General features: G+C 45.5%; 2 protein-coding genes across 2 annotated transcripts in view; one reads left to right on the top strand and one right to left on the bottom strand.

Annotated features, from left to right (window-relative positions):
- Nucleotides 1–600: 600 nt before the first annotated feature.
- On the top strand, nucleotides 601–7190 carry LOC125751587 (cytochrome c oxidase subunit 4 isoform 1, mitochondrial). Its single transcript, XM_049030601.1, has 5 exons — nucleotides 601–743; nucleotides 1916–2042; nucleotides 3325–3492; nucleotides 4763–4894; nucleotides 6942–7190. The coding sequence occupies exons 2-5, from the start codon at nucleotides 1916–1918 to the stop codon at nucleotides 7073–7075; spliced, it is 561 nt and encodes a 186-aa protein (XP_048886558.1). The 5' UTR covers nucleotides 601–743; the 3' UTR covers nucleotides 7076–7190.
- Nucleotides 7191–12688: 5498 nt separating this feature from the next.
- The window catches only part of bcl2a (BCL2 apoptosis regulator a), a 38991-nt gene continuing 32276 nt past the window's right edge, over nucleotides 12689–19403 (bottom strand). The window contains exon 2 of the mRNA XM_049014216.1: nucleotides 12689–15618. Coding sequence (XP_048870173.1) covers nucleotides 15481–15618 — 138 coding nt within the window. The 3' untranslated portion in view covers nucleotides 12689–15480. The remainder of the gene's footprint in view (nucleotides 15619–19403) is intronic.

The raw sequence follows: 19403 nt of genomic DNA, 5'->3' as shown, positions 1-19403 counted from the left end.
CCCTTGAATTGTGGTGGTTGTGGTGGTGGTGCCGGTGGGGGGGGGGAGGCTCGCGAACGTTTTGCCCAGGGGCCCACACAACCCATAATCCGTCCCTGAAACCACGGTTAACTTAAACCGCGGTTACAGAATCAGTGGATGGGGGTTCCACTGTAAATTAAAATTATAATAAAATTACTGAAGCATCTTAACGAGAGGCTCGTTTTACCGGAGTCTAATCCCTACACGAGTCCGTGCGCTTTTAAAACCCAAAGTGCGCATATTTGGTTTTTTAACCTTTTTGTTTATGACGTACAGTTTAGCTGTGAACGAGTGATGTAAGAAAATAACAGTAGGGTAAAAACCTAACAACTCAAACTTTCATTTGCGTTAAACTTTTTTACTAACTCACTCACTAACTTACTTATATTTACTAACAAATGCGCAATTCAAGAATTATTACAGGTAGATCATTTACTATTGAATGTCGTTTGATGAAAAATAGTTCCGTAATCGTGAACGCATCCCCCCACGTTAAACTGTTCGTACTCTAACGGTATGATGCATAAAACTACGGGCGTGTCTGACTGCGAAATGAGGGCTGGAAATAGTCCGCAGGAAAGCTTCCGATTGGCTGCTTCACTTGATGGCGAAAGACACCTGACTTCAGTGTTAAACCGGCACGGTAAATAAACACGGACCATAGTGCACGAAGGCAAGTGCACGTAGACACTCGCTGAGAGCAAGGACGAAAAGAACTAGAGGTATTTACCTTTAATTACAGCAACTAACGAGTCATCAGTACTATTGGCTATGTGTCTTTGCATAACATGCAATTGTTCTGTGTAATAAGTACATACTATGCCTATATGTTATGTGATGTATAAGCGGACATCGATATTACCATATATGTTCAGATAACTAACGTGAGTTATGAAGTTTAATAAATGTTTTTGATCAATTCTGGAGGCGCTCCTGATGTGTCGCAGCAATTAATTCTTCCTGAGATGTCTGGAGGAATCTAAAAGTGCGTTGATCATAAAAACTGTTACCTGTTTAATTTCTTTAAAATAAGCAGTTCTTGCGGTGTTTGGATGGATATATACAGTATATATTGACGTAGTGTGTATTTTGTAATAAAACTCACTCTGCACGCACGCTTGTAGGTATACGTAAAATTAAAGCATAGATGTATTTTACTTCGACAATATACGTCATACAAAAAGACACATTATAGTCTTAGACCCCAGTAAAGCTATTTCTTTACACAGACATTCTTTAAAATGCATATTTTGCATTTATTGTTGTTGATTTATGCCTCAGCTTTGCACCTGTATAGCAAATATTTGGGCAGGGGAAAATAGTTTATTATAAGTATTAAAGGTATTACTTGATGTGATGTGACCTTATCACATACTATTTGTCCTCCATCCGTGTAATTTTAGTAACTTTGAATGCTACGTGCCGGCTTGCACACAATATGCAAGCACACTTGAATCTGACTCAGCCACCTGTTAATACCGTCGGTGGGAGCAGACGGCCGCAAAGAGCGCACGTATAGCGGACATTACAGAGGATGTGGGCGACGTGGATGCCCTTGCTCTTTCTCAGGGGATGCGATTAACTGTCTCCGAAAGTCATAACAATAAATTATTTATTTTTCAATAAGCATACCTGGACGCATTACTTTGGAACTGGTTGGGCTAGTTGAAGATTGACCTTCATTATTATATCTTATTTATCCTTTAAATAAATAAAGAATAACAAGCAATTTTGTATATTAAACGCAACCTTAACGTTCATAAAGTGAAACGTTACTAACTTTTCTAGTAATCAGTAGTAATCAGTCTAGTATTCTTTATGTAAGTGATAATTCCATACGTCGCAACCATAAACTGGATCGAAAAGCCATTCAGTGACGCCGTTCCCCGTTCAGATGCTGGCGTCTAGAGCAGCTGCATACGGTCTGCAGTGCGCGCTCTGGAGAGGACCGTCCACCTGGGGGTGCGCGCTCGGGAGAGGACTGTCCACCGGCCAGCGCACGCTGGCCGCCCACGGCAAAGGTGATGTACCAGGCAGTGGCGTCTGTGAACGCTCTCAGTTTCACTGGACTCCTAAAGTCGAAAGCACATTCCTTACTCACAGGCGATTATACCAGGTGTGCAAGTGCACCCCCTACTGGTCAGATGAAAATGCTATGTGACCACATTTAGGTCCATAAAAGTAAATTTCATTGTAAATTTATATTTGAAAACTTGGTTTGTGTTAGTCATAGCAGTGTGTATAATAAATGATGGTAAATGTAGTTTTATTTACAAATGCATGTTTATGTTTTTCTGGGTGAATGATTGGCTGGGCTGTCTGTAAAGTGGCTTTTCAAAAACAGTGCGGCAGATCAGTGCGTATGGAATAGTGCGCAACCTTAACTCTGGCCAGCAGGGGACGCTGATGTCCTAATATCTGTTCCCCAATGTACTGTATGAAAATGCGAAAATGGAAAAATATTACTGAAGTTAATGGGATATGTGTTGTTATGAATAGGAACCATCAATGGACTGGACTACCTTTGAGGAAAAAACTCATTTAATCCATTTTTGTACCACCTCTTAATAGGAAGGTTGTTATCTTGTTATGCTTTACTCCTCTTTTGGAGTGATGTGGCTGAGCAGGTTAGGAACTTGTGGTCATGATTAGAAGGTCACTAGTTCAAATCTAAGGGTTGGCAGACTGATGTCACCATTGCAACTGTGTCACCTGAGCAAGGCCTTTAAACCTCCATTTACTCTAGGGGTACTGAAAGCTGCCTCACCCTGCACTGCAACCCCCCCCCCCACCAGGCTTCCTCACACCTGTGTGTGTGCCTCACGGAGAACAAGATGGGACAGGCAAAATATGAAATATTCAATCTATTTCATTATTCTATTAATTCATCGCCAATTTTCTCTGCAGGAAGTCCATAATTTTCTCAGTCTTATTTTGCACCCGGGGGATAATTACACTTAAGTCTGTCTGATCTCATAAAAATGTTTCCCAAATACTACCTACTGCAAATTGCGTTAGATGTATTTATTTTAAGCAATTTCCAAAAAGATTCCATTTTTAAATATTGACCAGTTTAAACTTGACGATGAATTCATGTCACTGAAGTATACGCTTACTTACTAGAATTCAAAATGTTAATGTTTCAGTCATATATTTTATCATTTCCGCTCTACAGATCCATGATGATCGCAGTATCCTTGCATGGCTTACCCCCCCCCCCCACCGCGATGGAGGTTTTCTGAGCTAGGGAGGAGGATCTCCTTAAACAGCCTGCCTTATGCTCGCCCCTGTCTGCTGTCCTAGATGTGACTGTGGATGTGACTGACTGCTCCCAGCCGCAGTATAACAATCGCCCGGACACCCCACTGCCGGACGTGCCCTTTGTGCGGAGCCTGAGCCCCGAACAGAGGAAGCTGAAGGAGAAGGAGAAGGGCCCCTGGACCAGCCTTAGCATGGAGGAGAAGCTGGCGTGTAAAGTTGCCCACCGTCACCTCAAAGCACCACCTCACTGAGCACGCGATACCGTTGTCATGGCAGCAATATGCTGATGCGAATCCGTAACCCAAGATTTTTACATTCGTGTCCAGCAGATAAAATCCTTCCCAGGCCAAACTGCGATTTAACTCAGAAAATACTCTCATTGTCAGCTGCCAGGATTTTTGGCTCATTAAAGGCACACAGCTGCATCTTTTAGCAGAACCATAGTTTGACAAGTAGGAACTCAGGCTTCTCAAACTGATTGCAAGACACTGCTCTGGGAAAGAAGAGCTGTCAGGAATTACGGGCGTCCAAAACCCAGCACCCAGCTGCTCCTTCTGTAACTGATGAGAGACTGATTAAAACCACAGAGCAAAAGCTTTCATCCCCCTTGGCTCTGAAAACAAAATGATACGTGAAGCACATCAGTAATACTGATCAACATTACAGTCACAAAGAGTATAGTTATATCATTTCTTGCTGTATTTTATTTATTCCCTAGAGCTAATAAAAGCAAAGATAGTTGAAACCTAGAGTTCTGCTTTGTGTGTGTGTATGTGTGTGTGCCTGCACGTACACACACACACACACACACACACATACATATATATATATATATATATATATATATATATATGATGTATATTATTTAAAGGAAAAAAAGTGGTATATTCCAATATATTATTTATATGACAGCCTCAGAAGATCTAAGCATAGAAATATTTAATTCAATGCTATTTTTTCTATTATGACCGAAAATCATTTAGCTGTAAATTGAAGGATTGTGGGTAATGTAGTTTGGCCTCATTAAAATAGATATGTCCCGCAAGACCAGTTCCAAGTTGCCAGTCAGTGAACTAATGAACGTCAGATTATTTAGCATGTGAGTTTGCGTTTTCCCCAGTAGGTGGCTGTCTAACACAAGTCGCAGCATACACAGAAAATCTGAGATGCATTTCAAACCCATTAATACATTTTGCCGCAAACTGAAATGATCTTCATCACCAGAGTTGTAAATTGAATCGATATGAGGCCGTATGGAATGGATGATAAGGCTGCATGTCCCCAGCTGCACAATGTATGTCTGTATGTCTGAAGCCTGGTTTGCAATATGCAGGAGTAGATTCCATTTTTTTTTTTCCCCAAGCCTGAGCTGCAGTCTGACCCAGATTCCACAGTCATAAGATATGAATGCAAAGAGGTGCTGGTTCCGGTGCCGCTCTGGATCTTATGTTAGGGTGACGCCCTCCTCCCCTGTCGACAGTGTACCGGATGACCCACGAGCTCACCTATGCCGAGATGAGGAAGGGCTCCGACGAGTGGAAAACCGTACTGGGTGGACTCTTCTTCTTCCTGGGCTTCACCGGGCTGCTGGTGTGGTGGCAGCGTGTCTACGGTTGGTACAGGCGCTCTCTCCCCCCCCCGCCCCCCCCCACGCCCAAAACCCACCTAAATCCCACCCACCGTCTGTGCTTGGTCGCATATGCCCAGATCACCCGTCGCTACTATAGACGGACATTAATGTCGTTTGCATGCCCCCCCCCCCGAAGCCCCACCCCCAGACCCTCCCAAAGGCCCCTCCCTGTAAACTGCCTCCATCCTCTTCTCTACTCCCTTCATGCAAGCAGACGCTCCTGTTGATGGTGCTGTGCTGTGTCACTTTGACATTGGGATGCTCACAGCCATGTCTCGTCTACATTCTTGCGCTCGCTGAAACAATTCCTACGTTTGCCGGTAGAGATAAAAGAATTAGCTGCCGGGGGTTTTATCTCCCCCGACTCCCCTGGCATCCACGTCTGACACTGCGGAGCCTCTGATTCCTCTCTACTGCAATGCAGCAAGACCCCACTGAGGGGAGGAGGCGGGGCACGGAGGGGGCAGTGGGGCGAGACGTGGGCGAGACAGGCTAAAATATCTGTTCTACCATTCTGACCCAGTGCCTCATATTGCGGGAGAGCAAGTGGCCAGCAGAGAGGGGAGGTGAGGCGTGCAATGGCAGGATCTCCTGGGGTGACGGACTGCTGTCCAGACTGTAGTAGAAGGCCCTGCCTACTATCACTGAGCACATAGAGTGAGCTTCTTCCACAAGAATCCAGTACTTGGGGACCGGGGGAGGGGCAGGTGATTAAATGCTACTAACTGTTGTTAACTAATGTTAACTGCCCCCCCTCCCCGGAATGCTGAAAGCCATCTTTCCAGTTTTCAAGTTGACCTCTACATTCGATTTGATGCTCCACAGATTGGTTTCAGAAAAGCGGGACCATTTCAGACACAAACATGGTTCTCCTTTATTTAGACTTGCCTTTAGGTGCGATGCTTCTCTGGATCAATGTCTAGCTCGGAAGGAGAGAGAAGCACTGGCCCAAACAGAGAAGCTCGCAAAGCCGACACAGAGCATGCAAACGCTCGGGGAGGGTACCAAAGCGAAGATGGTGAGGTGTATCTTATAAAAATGACCGGCCTTCTCTGGAGAGTGTCAAAGTCAGGAAAACGTGTCGGAAATGTTCAGAGAAATATAAGCATCAGAAAACATCCGCAGGATGTCTGAGAGAAAGATAAACATTTACGAGTTCGCTGGTGTGCCATTCGTCAGCTGGCGCCCCGGTAACCAACCGTAGCGGAACCGACTTTGAAATCGGCAAACCTGACAGGCCTAATAGTAGCGGGGTGTGCAGGTGCGTCCATCAAGCCACGGCTTTTGCACACCCGGCGGATAAGGAAAGAACAAGCGCTACCGGCAGCCTCGGTCAGGTCATGGCTCATTCCTTCCCCCTTTCGTCTGACTCGCTGGCAGTTTGGATAACAGAAGTTGGTTTTGGAGGTGGGTGTGTAGGGAGGATTGCACAACGTGGCATCTGTAGAGGATGTTGATTGACCGTTAACTGTCACTACATGTGTGGTGGCCCCCCCCACTTTGAAAGGCGCGCACTTCAAACGTCGACGGATTTCCTTTCACCTGTTCATAAAACCCAAGGTCCATTTCAGTCCCCACAATACACTGTGAGGGGGCCATTTCTGTGGTCATTTCTTTTGTTTATTTTATCGGGCTTCCCCAGCTTGCGCTGAGTTTCTAAAATGCAAAAATAAACATGGGCGAACGAAGGCAAGGAGGGTCTGGGGTCTGGCAGATCTGCTTCGGGGGCCCTGCCCCTGCGGTTGCTTCTCTGAAATATCCAATCGCCTTGTGTTTTGCGGCAACACCTAGCCGCTGTTTTGGGACCCTAAGTGGCTGTCCTTGTTTGCCCTCATGTGCTCACACTCAGATCATAGTAACAGTGATAAAGTCACAGAGGTTTACCAACACTTCACTCGGATTATAGTTACCGAGGACTTCCTGTGTTGCAATAAGTTAGGTTTCATGAAACGCGAGCAGCGTTGTGACTTTGTCATACTGCACCAGAATAATGGAGCCCACCCAACCCCCCCCCCCCCCCATCTCACAGTCATGGGAGAGGTGCCGCACACTCTGTCGGGCGAGTGGGTGGAGAAGCAGACCAAACGGATGCTGGACATGAGAATCAACCCGGTGCAGGGTTTCGCCACCAATTGGGACTACGAGAGGAATCGGTGGAAGTAGAGACCCAGAAGATGAGAGGCGCAACCTTAATCGATTACTGTGGCCCATCAGTCAGCAAGATGCTGCAGCTTTACATGTGTCTCCTGTTATAAAAATAAAGGACTTAAAATGGGAACTAAGTGTGGCCTTCATAGCACCAAATAGAATGTAACTTTGCTTATTTTAAGTAAGTAGTCTTAGGGCTCATTTCTACAGCACCAGGTATCGTACTTTCAACACAGTACTTTTGGTACTGATTTTCAATCAGGCACCAGTACCTACACTGCCAAACCAACTATGGTACTTTTTAGCCTGTCGTTGAAACACAATAGAACTGCCATCTTGAAAAAGGTTGCAAACTCAGACGATTTATTTTGTATAATATATTAGGACACCACAGTATTATTTTGTTGTTCAAAACAATTGCATATTTATAAAGCAAAAAAAAGGAGTTCAACATAAATTTCAACATAAATAAACCAGTGTAGGAGTGATTTGAGCAGCAAGAATAAAAATGATTATGATTGTGTTGGAGAATGCATTCTCATGGAAAAGCAGCTGAGGTACAATTTAAACTGATTTTTAAACATACTAAATAATCCTGAAAAGGAATAATCATTAAATTAGCTATTGCTAAATTGTAAAAGTTTTTTTTTTGAGCAGAATTAAAATATTTTAGCGAAACTTTAACCCCCTGCGCTGTAATGTCTATACAGTATGACAGTAAGAAAAAGCCTGATTTTAATCTAGATGTAAAAACGGCATGTACATAACGTGATGCTGATATTAATATCGCACATCATCCAGCTCTGTAATATTCTGTAGACATTTTTCAGTACGAAATACCCCCCCTCGCGTTGTGGTGTCATTCAATGCCGGTACCAGTTTTTGTACCAATGGAAAACCATCACCTTGAAGTGCCAAAACTATGATACCTGGTGAGGTGGCAAAGCACCCTTACATATATAATGACTTGTATATCACAAACGTATCTCCTTCCAGGTGGAAGCTGGAAGTCCAAAGATGGATCTGGTTGAGTTATTGAGTACCTGACTAGGACACGTACCTGTAACATCTCTGTGCAGCGGTAGAGCTCTAGATCCAGGGATAGACATGAGGTGTTTTACCATTTATATCTGAGCCTGTATCAGAGGAAGAATCGGATGCTGAGGAGCAGTCAGTATCTTGGAGGTTGCAAATGAACTCTGAGTGGTAAGTTTTGTCGTTTAATGTTTCCAGAAACAATTTGCTGCACATAACTGTAATAGTCCCGCTGTAGCCTAGGCACAACGTTAACATAATTATAACTTTGTTTTCAGCATTGCAACCACATCATTTTTAATCTCACGCGAGGTTTTATGATGCTAGCTTCATCATGCAAGTTTTATCAAGAGCTCCAACTAGCTGTTTGTTGTTTATAATGAATTTAGATTTAAACTTTTTTTTTACTGCAGTATTGATTCGATATTTGTATAGCTAACCAAAAGTAGGCTACAGGAAGTACAGTACCATTTTGTCCATGTCAGCATCCCACACTTCGTAATGTTGTTTACTACTTACCTGCTAATCTGGAATTTATTTTCCCAAAAGCAGAGTTGCAAGCCATGCTAGCAACTTACATTGTTAGAACCAGTGAACTGAGCGAATCCAGCTTTGTGAGTAGCTAAGGGGTGCCTTAGGGAAACGTACCCCTGACTTACCTGCTAAAGATGAACATCAGCCGTGTCTGCTAACAGTTTGTTTATGAAAAGTGTTGACATCCCCGTCACAGCCTCGAACGGCACACTCAGTGTGCATGCGGTCTGCCATTTTCACTGTTGTCCATCGCGTTGTTCTTCTCAACGTGTACGAAACTGTTGAAGTATGAATGTGCACGTCCATCGAGCTTGAAAGGAGGCTGCCATATGTTAAGTTTTGGAGCATGGTTGACGCTTACATAACAGTCTAGGAATTTCTAAACAGCCTGTTTCACTTCCTTTTTACATATTTAGGAATTATATTTGAAAGAGGGAACAGCAGTGTTTGAGATTCACTGTATATAACTTCCATGTACCGAACTTTCCTTTCTCAGCTATGCCGAGGTAAAGTCCGATTTTTATACTGTTGCACCTTTGACGGTTCAGTAGTAAGCTTATTTTTCTCATGTTATTATGAACTCACGGTCATAGGTGGAAATTAGCGGGAGAGAATTTTAAATTGGATTTGAGAACCGCTTCTTTACGCAGCGTGTGGTTAGAGTATGGAATAGTCTTCCTGTTAGTGCAGTTCAAGCTAATACCCTGATGTCCTTTAAATCAGAGCTAGGTAAGATTTTAATAACTTTAAACTCTTAGTTGAATTCTCCCCGAATGAGCTTGCTGGGCAGAATGGCCTCCTCTTCTTTGTAAATTTCTTATGTTCTAACATATACTATGTAAGTATGTGATTTTGGATGCACTCATGCAATGTCACCACCTCTCTGTCCTTAAAAACAAATTGCCCTATGAGATTGAGGATTTCCACTGACCCAATACCCACATCAAGCAAAATCCCCGACCCTAAATGCCAGACCCATTTCACCTACCAGCTGGACTTGCTGCTCCTCTGACCCAGAAGTGGGCAGTGTGGTGCTGCTTCATCCTGGTTTCCCTGTGGTTCGTGTTTGGGCCTGCTTCAGTTGTGCAGTCACACCCAAGCAAAACACTCAGACGTTTTAAGGGCACCTCCAATTAACTCTCATTTTACGCAATTTCTGATTCCTCACCACACCACAGCAGAACGAAATCAGTTGAAATTTATAATAAACTGTTATATTTTAGTTTATTTATAGTTCGATGGTAATTACAAAAAGAGTACCAATAGATAAGGGTATTTTCTAATTGTACCACACACACGTACACATATTTATATTACTATATTTGTATGGGCTACCATGAACTGTCATTTTCCTATAATTATACCAGTCCTGCAGGGGGAGCCATGGTTGATTGCCCACTGTCACTTTGGATGCCCCGTGTGACCCAACCTAGAAGTGCTGCCAATTAGCGAGCCCAGCTGCTGAGCTCAATCATCAGTCTTGATGCTTTGTGGTGAACCTCAGTGACTGAAAACAGCGCAAACACAGAGTTACCCTTTTATATGAGGGAAGAATTAATTTCAAATGCAAAGTGGTTTCCCTGCTTCATATGTTGGCACCAGGGAAGAGCTGACAGCACAAATTCCATGTTGTCCTTCAATTCAAAGGCTCCTGGTTCACAAGCTGCCAACTTTTTATTGTTTTTGGGTTGGTGTAACACAGGCTGAACACAGGTGGAACCTAAACCCAATATTCACTGACCTTCACACCTTCTGCTGTGTTTTTGAAGCAGTTTAATAACTTTGCGTGTGTAATGAGATGTAAACCCAGTCATCCATCCATTTTCCAAACTGACCTACTGGGTTGCGGGGGGTCCGGAGCCTATCCCGGAAGCAATGGGCATGAGGCAGGGAACAACCCAGGATGGGGGGCCAGCCCATCACAGGGCACACTCACACACCATTAACTCACACACGCACTCCTATGGGCAATTTAGCAAGTCCAATTACATACAAGCCTCAGCATGTTTTTGGACTGTGGGGGGAAACCGGAGTACCCGGAGGAAACCCCATGACGACATGGGGAGAACATGCAAACTCCACACACATGTAACCCAGGCGGAGACTCGAACCCGGGTCCCAGAGGTGTGAGGCAACAGTGCTAACCACTGCAGCACCATGCCGCCCCTTACAGTGCTAACCACTGCACCACCATGCCGCCCCTAACCCAGTCATTATTTTCATAATTAGTAGCCATGGCATCTCCATAGCTGTTGCTAAAAAGGAAGTGAATCGATCTATCTGCATTTGGTTTGTTTTACAAATTGTTACATCTTACAAAAGGTCCAACAATTAAAAGGTGGGTTTAATTAAAACACATTATATCAAGTAGCTTATGACATTGGTAAATAAAAAAATTAACAATGATAACGCATTACATTTCATAAGTGCTATAATCAGAAGACTGCAACAGAACAACCAAACAGCATTCAGAAGCATAGAATGTTTAACTTATGCTGACTAAAGAGTGAGTTTTAGCTATATTTATGCTTTAGATAAAGTAAAACTCAGAGATTCTATAATGAAATGTCAGGGAGTAAAATAGCAGAAAGCTGGCGATGAAAGATCAGCTCTCATTATATTTAAAAATAATCACTTGCTCGTCAAGCTTGGATATAATGGAACACCATTTATAAAACCCAAATGTGCTGTTCCGGGGATTCCTGTAATGCTCTTTATGCGCCAATTAATGTAAAATATCATCTTCTGTATTTTATAAATGGCTTCTGCTACTGTATTGAGGGCCCACTTGAAACTTAATTGGCCTGTTTTAGCTGCCCCCACTTGACCATGCCGCGCTTGATTGTAAAAAGGCGTAAACCTCCCACCTGGCACGGCCCTGGATCATTTGCTGTCCTTGTAATTAGAATAATGTGCAACAATTTTGGTGCAGGATTGCTTGCTCGAGCATTCTGACGTCTGAAACAGCACGCAGAACGAGAACACTGAAATGTTAAATTGGAGGTGGATATCAAACAGTTGGAACATTCATTGACTCAAAGTAAATAACATGATGGTGAGGCAGTGGATGACTATTGACATATGTACAGTTAGGCACTGAGAGTGGCCATAGAAAGAAGGGCTCGGCATTGTATACAAGAAGGTCCATCTGACACAAGCTAGAAGTCAGTCTGGGCGATGGTTTCCTTTTTAAAAAAAGATGACAGGTTTTCTTTTTTTACATGAATGCGAAATGAAGAGAACAGAATCATAGAGAAACATGAAGAACATGCATTAATGTACGCAGGAGAGAGCAGAACACTCCAAGTTGAATCAGAGGCCTGGAGCTTGAACTTGGCTGAAGGGAAGGACCACCACCTCTCGGATCCAAACAGTGACCAATCAGGAGGTTTTGGTACCATCGAGGCAGAGCTGTGGGATCATTACCAGGACTCTCCTCAGCCCATTTAAATCTCCACTGCCTTCCTTCCCCTGAACCAACCACCCCATTGGTAGAGAGACCCCACAATGGAATATCACTGCACTCAACAAAAGACCACATAGCTTAGTTTTAAGCAAAGGGAGGAACCAGGCAGAAACGATCAAATAAGAGAGAAACATCAGGATTGATCCTATACTTCAAAAGCAGAACTTCATCCTGCTTGACTTACAAGGGACACATTCATGGTTTCCTGTCCCTGGTCTCAATTGTCACCCTCCTCAAACTCTCAACTCCATTCTTCCTCACGTGCCGGCTCATCTTCACCATGGTGCCCGCAGCTGGCGAAGGGCATCCAAAGTCAGCCCCTGCCATTCGGCCCAATTTCGCGGACATTCACTCCGTCCCAGTTCAACACCTTCTACGCAGCCCCACCTCCTGACCACCAGAAGATCTCAGCGAAAAGGACGAAAGCTCAAGAATATCAAAATGGTCCATTATGTCAATAAGGTGCCAAGTTGCCTTGAAGATATCACAAGCTAGTTGCAGAGATCCCACCAATGTTCTTCAGTATGGACATTCCTCAAACGGCAGTACAGTTTTTTTTTGTCCTCTCTTCACTACAATTCAATACGCAATCCTTTCTGGAATTGGTTAAGCATCGATGTATTTTTATTAATCAAAAGAGATTCGAGTGCATGCGTTGTCTGGCGAGAATCGCCTGTGGCTGGCAGTATTTTCTGAAACCTCATCGTAAGCAGCTTGAAATAGTGCAGAGTCGGCCTCCGTGATACATCTTTTCGTTACTCGTTTATCGTCCATTAGCAGCTGCAAGTTACACGTTACGCAACTCAAAAAAAAGACCCAAGAGCAAATGTACACAGTACCTCAGCCCCCAGCAGGTTGGGGGGGGGCTTTCCTCAAACACCTTTGCATCTGCAAAATTTGCATCTGTTATTTTACTAAGAGAAAAAAAAGCCAAGTAACATTTCCCCCCCCTTCCCCAATGCTTTTCTAAAATGGCAGCTGTAATGTAGTTTAATTACATATTTTACTTTTTACTTAAAAAAAACACACATGCAAATCTGGTGTAGGCATGAGTAACAGACCCCCAAGTGTATTGCTGCGAGTGCTTCCATTCAGTAGCTGGTAGATATGGATGTGTAAATGAACATTTTGGTACCTTGTAATAAATTAAACCATAAAGTTAGTACGGTAAGTAGCTAAGTAGATGACTCGTTAATAAAAACTAGACTGTTCTTTTTATTTTTCTTAACAGAGCACTACATTTGATGTTACTGTTGGATGTAAACATACGATAGCTGTAAAAGTCCGGTAGCTGTAGCGTATTTAAAAAAAAAAAAACGTCAGCTGTGAACACGGTTTCCAATCCCGCCCGCGCTCAGTTGCGCGGGGACCGCCGAACAGCAGAACACCCTACAGTCATTCATCATATCGTAAAGATCATGGAAGTTGATCCTCCTCCCCTTACTTTCAGAGTAGAGTGACCACCATGACTGGAAAGCTGCATCGTGTGTGCTTTAACCTAGAGTGACCATACTTTGCTTTGCGAAGAAGAGGATGCTGAGGGTGGCAGGACGCAGAGGGAGGCATCAAAGCAATGTAATTATGTAAACAGAAAGTATTCTGACTGTAGAAAGCAAATATAACACAAAGTAAAATCCCAGATATTTCTGATATTTTTAGGTGCCAAAAAAGGTCCTGGGAGAAGTGGATGCACGGTCACCTTATTTAAGCTTTACACTGTGATGATTATATACAAATTGCATACATATTTAACATTTCAGATTTGTGCATTTATCTAAAGCTGAGCATGTATCTAAAACTGCATACTGACGGATGAAATCCAGATTAGGTGCCTCATTCAGGGATATAGTAGGGCTCTTCTTGTGACCTTTTCAAATACCCCCAGGTTCCTTCGTCCCAACAATGTGCTGTATCTGGGGGTGGGGGGTGTGTTGCTCCTGATGCGTTGAACCCCTGAGCTACGCAAAGACTAACCGATATCTGTTTGGCCTGAAAAATACATGAAAACTTTGCAGTAGAAACTCATCCCCTTAAATAATAAAATGAATTAAAAAAAAACGATGTCATAAATAAGCTATGGATCTGGCAGTGATGGGCTGGGTGTGTGAAATGCTGGATGGGGTCCATAAGACATGCAGACTGTACTGAGGACGTACCAGGAACTTCTGGCAGTGCCCTAAGGGATGGAAAACACCCCCACCCACACAGCTGGACGGAGCCCCAGGCCGTCGATGAAGTGCTTCCCTGAACGGAAGCAGGATCAGGTTTTTCGGTGCGGCTGCCCCAGGGAGCCAATCGGAGCACGATGTAGGTCTGGCACCAGTCTCATCTGGCTCAGTCCGGAGGGAGATGTGTTGTGTGGGTGCTCGGGCAGGTGAGGGTGCCCCCCCTCCCATAATACTGTTTCTGAAAAAAAGTTCCACTACAAGAAAAATGAACCAACATACACAGCCACGACCATACACGGAAGGAACGGGATAGGGGGAACAGCAGGCTGCGAGTATGTCCTGTGTAAATAGGGAGCCAGTGGGAGAGGTCCAAGCAGGTCAAAGGTCAAAGCATCACGGTCTTGGTGCTGGACAAGGCCCAGGCCATAAACAAAGGACAGGACACCTGTGAGATCGTAACCGGCCCCCACCTCACTGACCCCCGGGGTTACGGTGTGACATTGTAGCAGCACCTGCTCCAGCAGCCCCCCCTTATGATGACAGCCATATCTAAGAAAAGCTCTGGTCCTTATTAGCAGGAAGGCAGTCACCCTCTTATTAACTAGGAACATGTGACCTGTTTATTAATGTCCGCATGATCTCCCTGATACTGCTAGCAGGGGAATGGGAGCCTTACCAGGACATAGCTCACCCCCTGCTTATAATGAAATGGGAATGAAGGGAGTCTCCATGTGGGCCCCTGCCACTGCTCGCACACTTCTGGAGTCTTGCAATTGATGCTACATATGTTTTGTACAGTGAGGTCCATGTAGGATGATAAAGAGGATGGATTCACTCCAGTTTCAATCTGCTTCCGAATGCATTCACACGATCGCGGCTTTGCTGCCTTCTAAGATGACTATTAACTGGGAGCAATAGATAAATAAATAAGGGAGGATAACGGTACATTTCCCAGAATCCTCTCCAGTTATCATGTTTGCATTCCATCTGTGTTCATGGTTCAGTGTTGCTTTTTCATGCTTTTAATTTCATTTGTGTGAATCCTTTACGGAGGGATGTGTGTGTTTGATGTGAGTGGGAAGGTGTTTTGAGGAGATGCCTCAGAGGAACCATGGAGAAACGCGGATGCTTAGGGAGGCTTTGAAGATGCCGGTCATTGGGGGGCAAGGCTCTACCCAACAGGAGCCTTGACAAGGCGGCAAAGTGGAGCCCCCACATCACTTCTTGGTGAAATAGGTGCCGATGGTGACCCCGACGGCCCCCAGAGCAGCCAGGCCAAACACTGTCTTCAGGTACGGCCAGAAGCAGGTCAGCACCGAACCTCGCTGTTGCCCGTAAATCTCCACAAATGCATCCTGGGGGGGAAAGAGACAAATAAAATCACAGTTAGACACGCTAATTACCAAGGTAGCCGAGCAAGACGTGGGAGAATTCCTGCAACAGTGCGAGCATGTTGCATGTTTTAATTTGAAACCAGTGAAATATTAAGTGGGATATTAAAAGGTTTGCATTTAACAAGCAGTGGTATAAATATTTTAAAAGTGCAGATTTAAGAATTACACGTCCCTGGCTGTTTAATCGTGAGACCTAGCAAAGGGTTAACTAGCGTCTCAAGAGCCTCTCTGAGAGGGGAGAGTTTGCCGTGGTAAGGACCCCCCCCCACGCGCACACTAATTACCACACAGCGGAACATCATCAACTCCGAACGGGCTCGCTAATGCATCCGGCTGCCTTAATGATTGAGAAAATATCAGGCTCTGGTCATTTTTGGCTGCTCCCCTCACACCCCTCTGTTTATTTGCTTTGAGTCCGCAAGGCTGGACCGGTAACAACCCCTGGCCTTGAGAGCTTGCTGCTGATCTTTTAGGATAGTCCCCCCTCACCCACCCCCGGAATTACCAGGATGGGATTCCACATTCCTCTCTGGATGCAAGCCTGGGAATCAAGGGAAGTGGGGGGTGGGTATCCCTTTGATTCCAGTCACCCTATCACATGCGGTGGGAGAGAGAGACCTCCCGAAATCTCATTTTGCAGGCACCACGCTGAGAATCCTAACGAGGCCAAGGCCTCGTTACTCAAGCCGATTGAGTGTGAGAGTGACGCTGACGTTCCCCCCCCCCCCCCCCCCCCCCCCCCCGAGTTCCCTCCCTAAAACAGCAAGGCAATCAGATGTAATTAAACGCCCCTCTTTGTTGTGCCCTGGGGGGCTGACAATTACAAAAACGACATCTCCACGTGGTCATGGATTCCAACGCCAGGGAGACGTACACGTTGAGACAAAAGGTGCGTCTACAAAGGCGTTAACAAGCCCTTCTCCCCTGCCCCCACCCGAATAAGCCATAGCTCAGGGTGTCGCATCCCTCCCCCGGTCCCAGACGTGACGCTCGGCAGAGAAAAACAACAGCTGCAGAGCAGAGGATGAGACTGATAGGGCCTAATTCTCGTTTGCCGTCCGTCTGAGATGCTGGGAGGACGATACGCCTCCTAGTGTCAAAAATATTCCCCCTGCTCTTCCGACATCGACTACTTTCCCTCTCCGAAGCCTTAAGTTCCCTCTTCTGTGCACTGGCTTCTCATTCTCAGAGTCAGTCTGGCAACCAACCCTCTGGAATGCGTGACATTTAAGAATTTCTAAACCCCAGGGAAGCCGAGAGGTGCTGTGGTAAGCTTCAGCTATTGGTTCATGTGCGAGCCAATCAGCAGTCAGCACCTGGCGAGTGGAGCTGGAGGGTTTAACCATGCTGCGGCCTCCCCCCCCCCCCCCGTCACCAACCCCTCGCCTGTAGGGGGGGGGGGGGGTGGGGGTCCACAGGAAAACCTGCATAAGCACCTGTCCATTTTCCTAAATATCAGTCGACTGATGTCATGGTTAGTTCTGCTATTGGCTGATTGTAAAGAGCAAGTGGGGGGAGTTGGAGGACACTGTGTGTATTTAAATATGACACAGGAGAGCCGCGACCATCTGTTTGCACCGTCAACATCGCCTGCTGGTCCCGTGTTGCTCTCACTGACCTTATCTAAGAGGTCCACGCACATGCATGCACCCCCCCAGCACCTAGGTGGAGGTGACAGGCCGAGTGTACGAGGAGAGCCAGCGGACGGACACTGCAAACGCCCCCAAATCCATAAACATCCTCATTAACGTTGCTTTCACGACATGATTAAACTGCCGCTGGCCTGTTTCCTTAGTTCCGCACTAATGGTCCCGAGGGGATGGTTGGGGGCAGGGGGGGTGGGGTGCTGCTGTGATAGGGTGGCTTGCAAATACTCAATGCAACATGGCCGGCTTCATACTCAGTATCAGCCGCTCCTCCCTCTCCGAGGTGCCCCAGTACTTTTATTATTATTTTATCAATGACTAGCTCCTGGTTTCACTCACAGCGAGTCGGAATTTTACTCACTTAAACAGCTGACCATTTTTACAGCTTCTGCTAAGTACTTTAACATGACCCATCTTGGGATTTGAACCGGAAACTCTAAATGGTCTAAACGACCTTGGTGCCCCAGTTTGGAAAGTCATGGCCTGTGTTGGGGGGCAGGAGGCACCTTCAGTAGCCCTGACCAGGACTGTTGGTGCATTAACAAGGGGCTTTTAGTGCAGTTGTGTCAAGCTGATCAACCTTCATCATGGCGGTGACTCGTGGCGTCAGGCAGCCAGCCCCTCAAAACAAGAAAAACGTCTCATTAAGACTCTCCTACCAAAAGTACAAACAAAAGACAACATCCCAGGCCTGCTGGTAAACCCCATCCATGGTTCCATCGACTTCCTGGGCTCCCAGTCACATGACCAGAGCAACCGAAGCAGAAGACCTGGGGTAGGTGGCTTGGCAGTGCTGAAGCTGGGAGGTGCGTGAGGAAGTATCTCCTTGTTTTATTATTTGACATTGTGAGTTTGTTTTGGAGCATCAGGGAGTGTGATCCCAGGCAGAGAAGTAACAGGGTCTGGTTTAATTATCTCATTGCTCCGTCGCTCCAAGCTACATGCATGACTCATTCCCGAAAATTTATTATTTTTAATCATCTCTCATTACTTCCTTCCTGTATGCATTTGTGTGTTTGAATTAAAACAAAAAAAAACTGTTGCCATCAGGACACTGAGGGCACCAACGTGTCCATGCCTGCCACACAGGTTCACGCTTGATAGTCAGACCCATTAGGCTTACTGAGTGATAACCAGGCATTAGGCCACTTGCATCTACGTCTTCAGTTCTTAGAATAGCAATAAAACAAAATGTTTCATACCAAATTCAAGCATTTTATCTTTTGTGTTAAAACGTTCAGTTCTAGGATAAAAGAAAGGAGACAAAGAGGCGGGTGTGTGGCTGTATGTGTATTTGTGTGAGTGAGTGTGGTGGGGGGGCAGGACAGGAAGTAGGTTACCCCCCCCCCCCCCCACCAGTTGCTAAGCTGAGAAGGATATCCTTTGCTAAAGTGCTGAATGAAAAAAGCACAGGTGGATATTGAATGCCCCCCAAGTTAATCCTGCCCCACCTACATAAATTTCTCAGAATGCATTGCCACTGAAGCTTAGACGATTGGTTCATTGCACTGGCTCAGATGTGTCCCCCCCCCCCCCCAAGTAGGCATTCTGATGCTCCCAGATCTGTAAGCTGAGGGAAATTTCTAGTGGAAATCTGCCGGCCACGCTCCGCCTGGGCAGATGGATGCTGGCATGACATGCTGGGGCAGCCTCCATCACATCCCACAGATATTTAAATCACTGGGCATCTGGGAGAGCCCCTGGAGGAAGTGACCTAAGTGTGTGAATCGCCGCCTTTGATGGACGGTTTTTGTCAGATCTATCCAGTAAAATCCTGACCTTTCAGTGCAGGGTCCCCGCCTCTCATATTTCAGGGATGATAAGTGCCACTTTTCCGCATGTGACAGGGTCACGAGGCGGCCGTGTCTCGGGGACCGTGACCGAGGATGTGCTAAAACCGAGTGCTGAGAGCCATCCCATCACATCAAGTTGGGCTGAGTATAAGAGGACCATAAGTCAGAGGGACACTGCTAGACGGTGGATCGACAGCGCAACCATGGAGAAATCCCTCAGCATGGGTTCTTGACCGTACTTGCCCTGGGACCTCTGGGAAGAGAATGGGAATGTGATTGAACTGTCAAGCCAGGTGGTAGAAGATAA

The sequence above is a fragment of the Brienomyrus brachyistius genome, chromosome 1 (assembly GCF_023856365.1).
Source record: "Brienomyrus brachyistius isolate T26 chromosome 1, BBRACH_0.4, whole genome shotgun sequence".
NCBI lineage: Eukaryota > Metazoa > Chordata > Actinopteri > Osteoglossiformes > Mormyridae > Brienomyrus > Brienomyrus brachyistius.
Note: the sequence above shows the minus strand (reverse complement) of the source record. Positions and strands in the feature narration are given on the sequence as shown.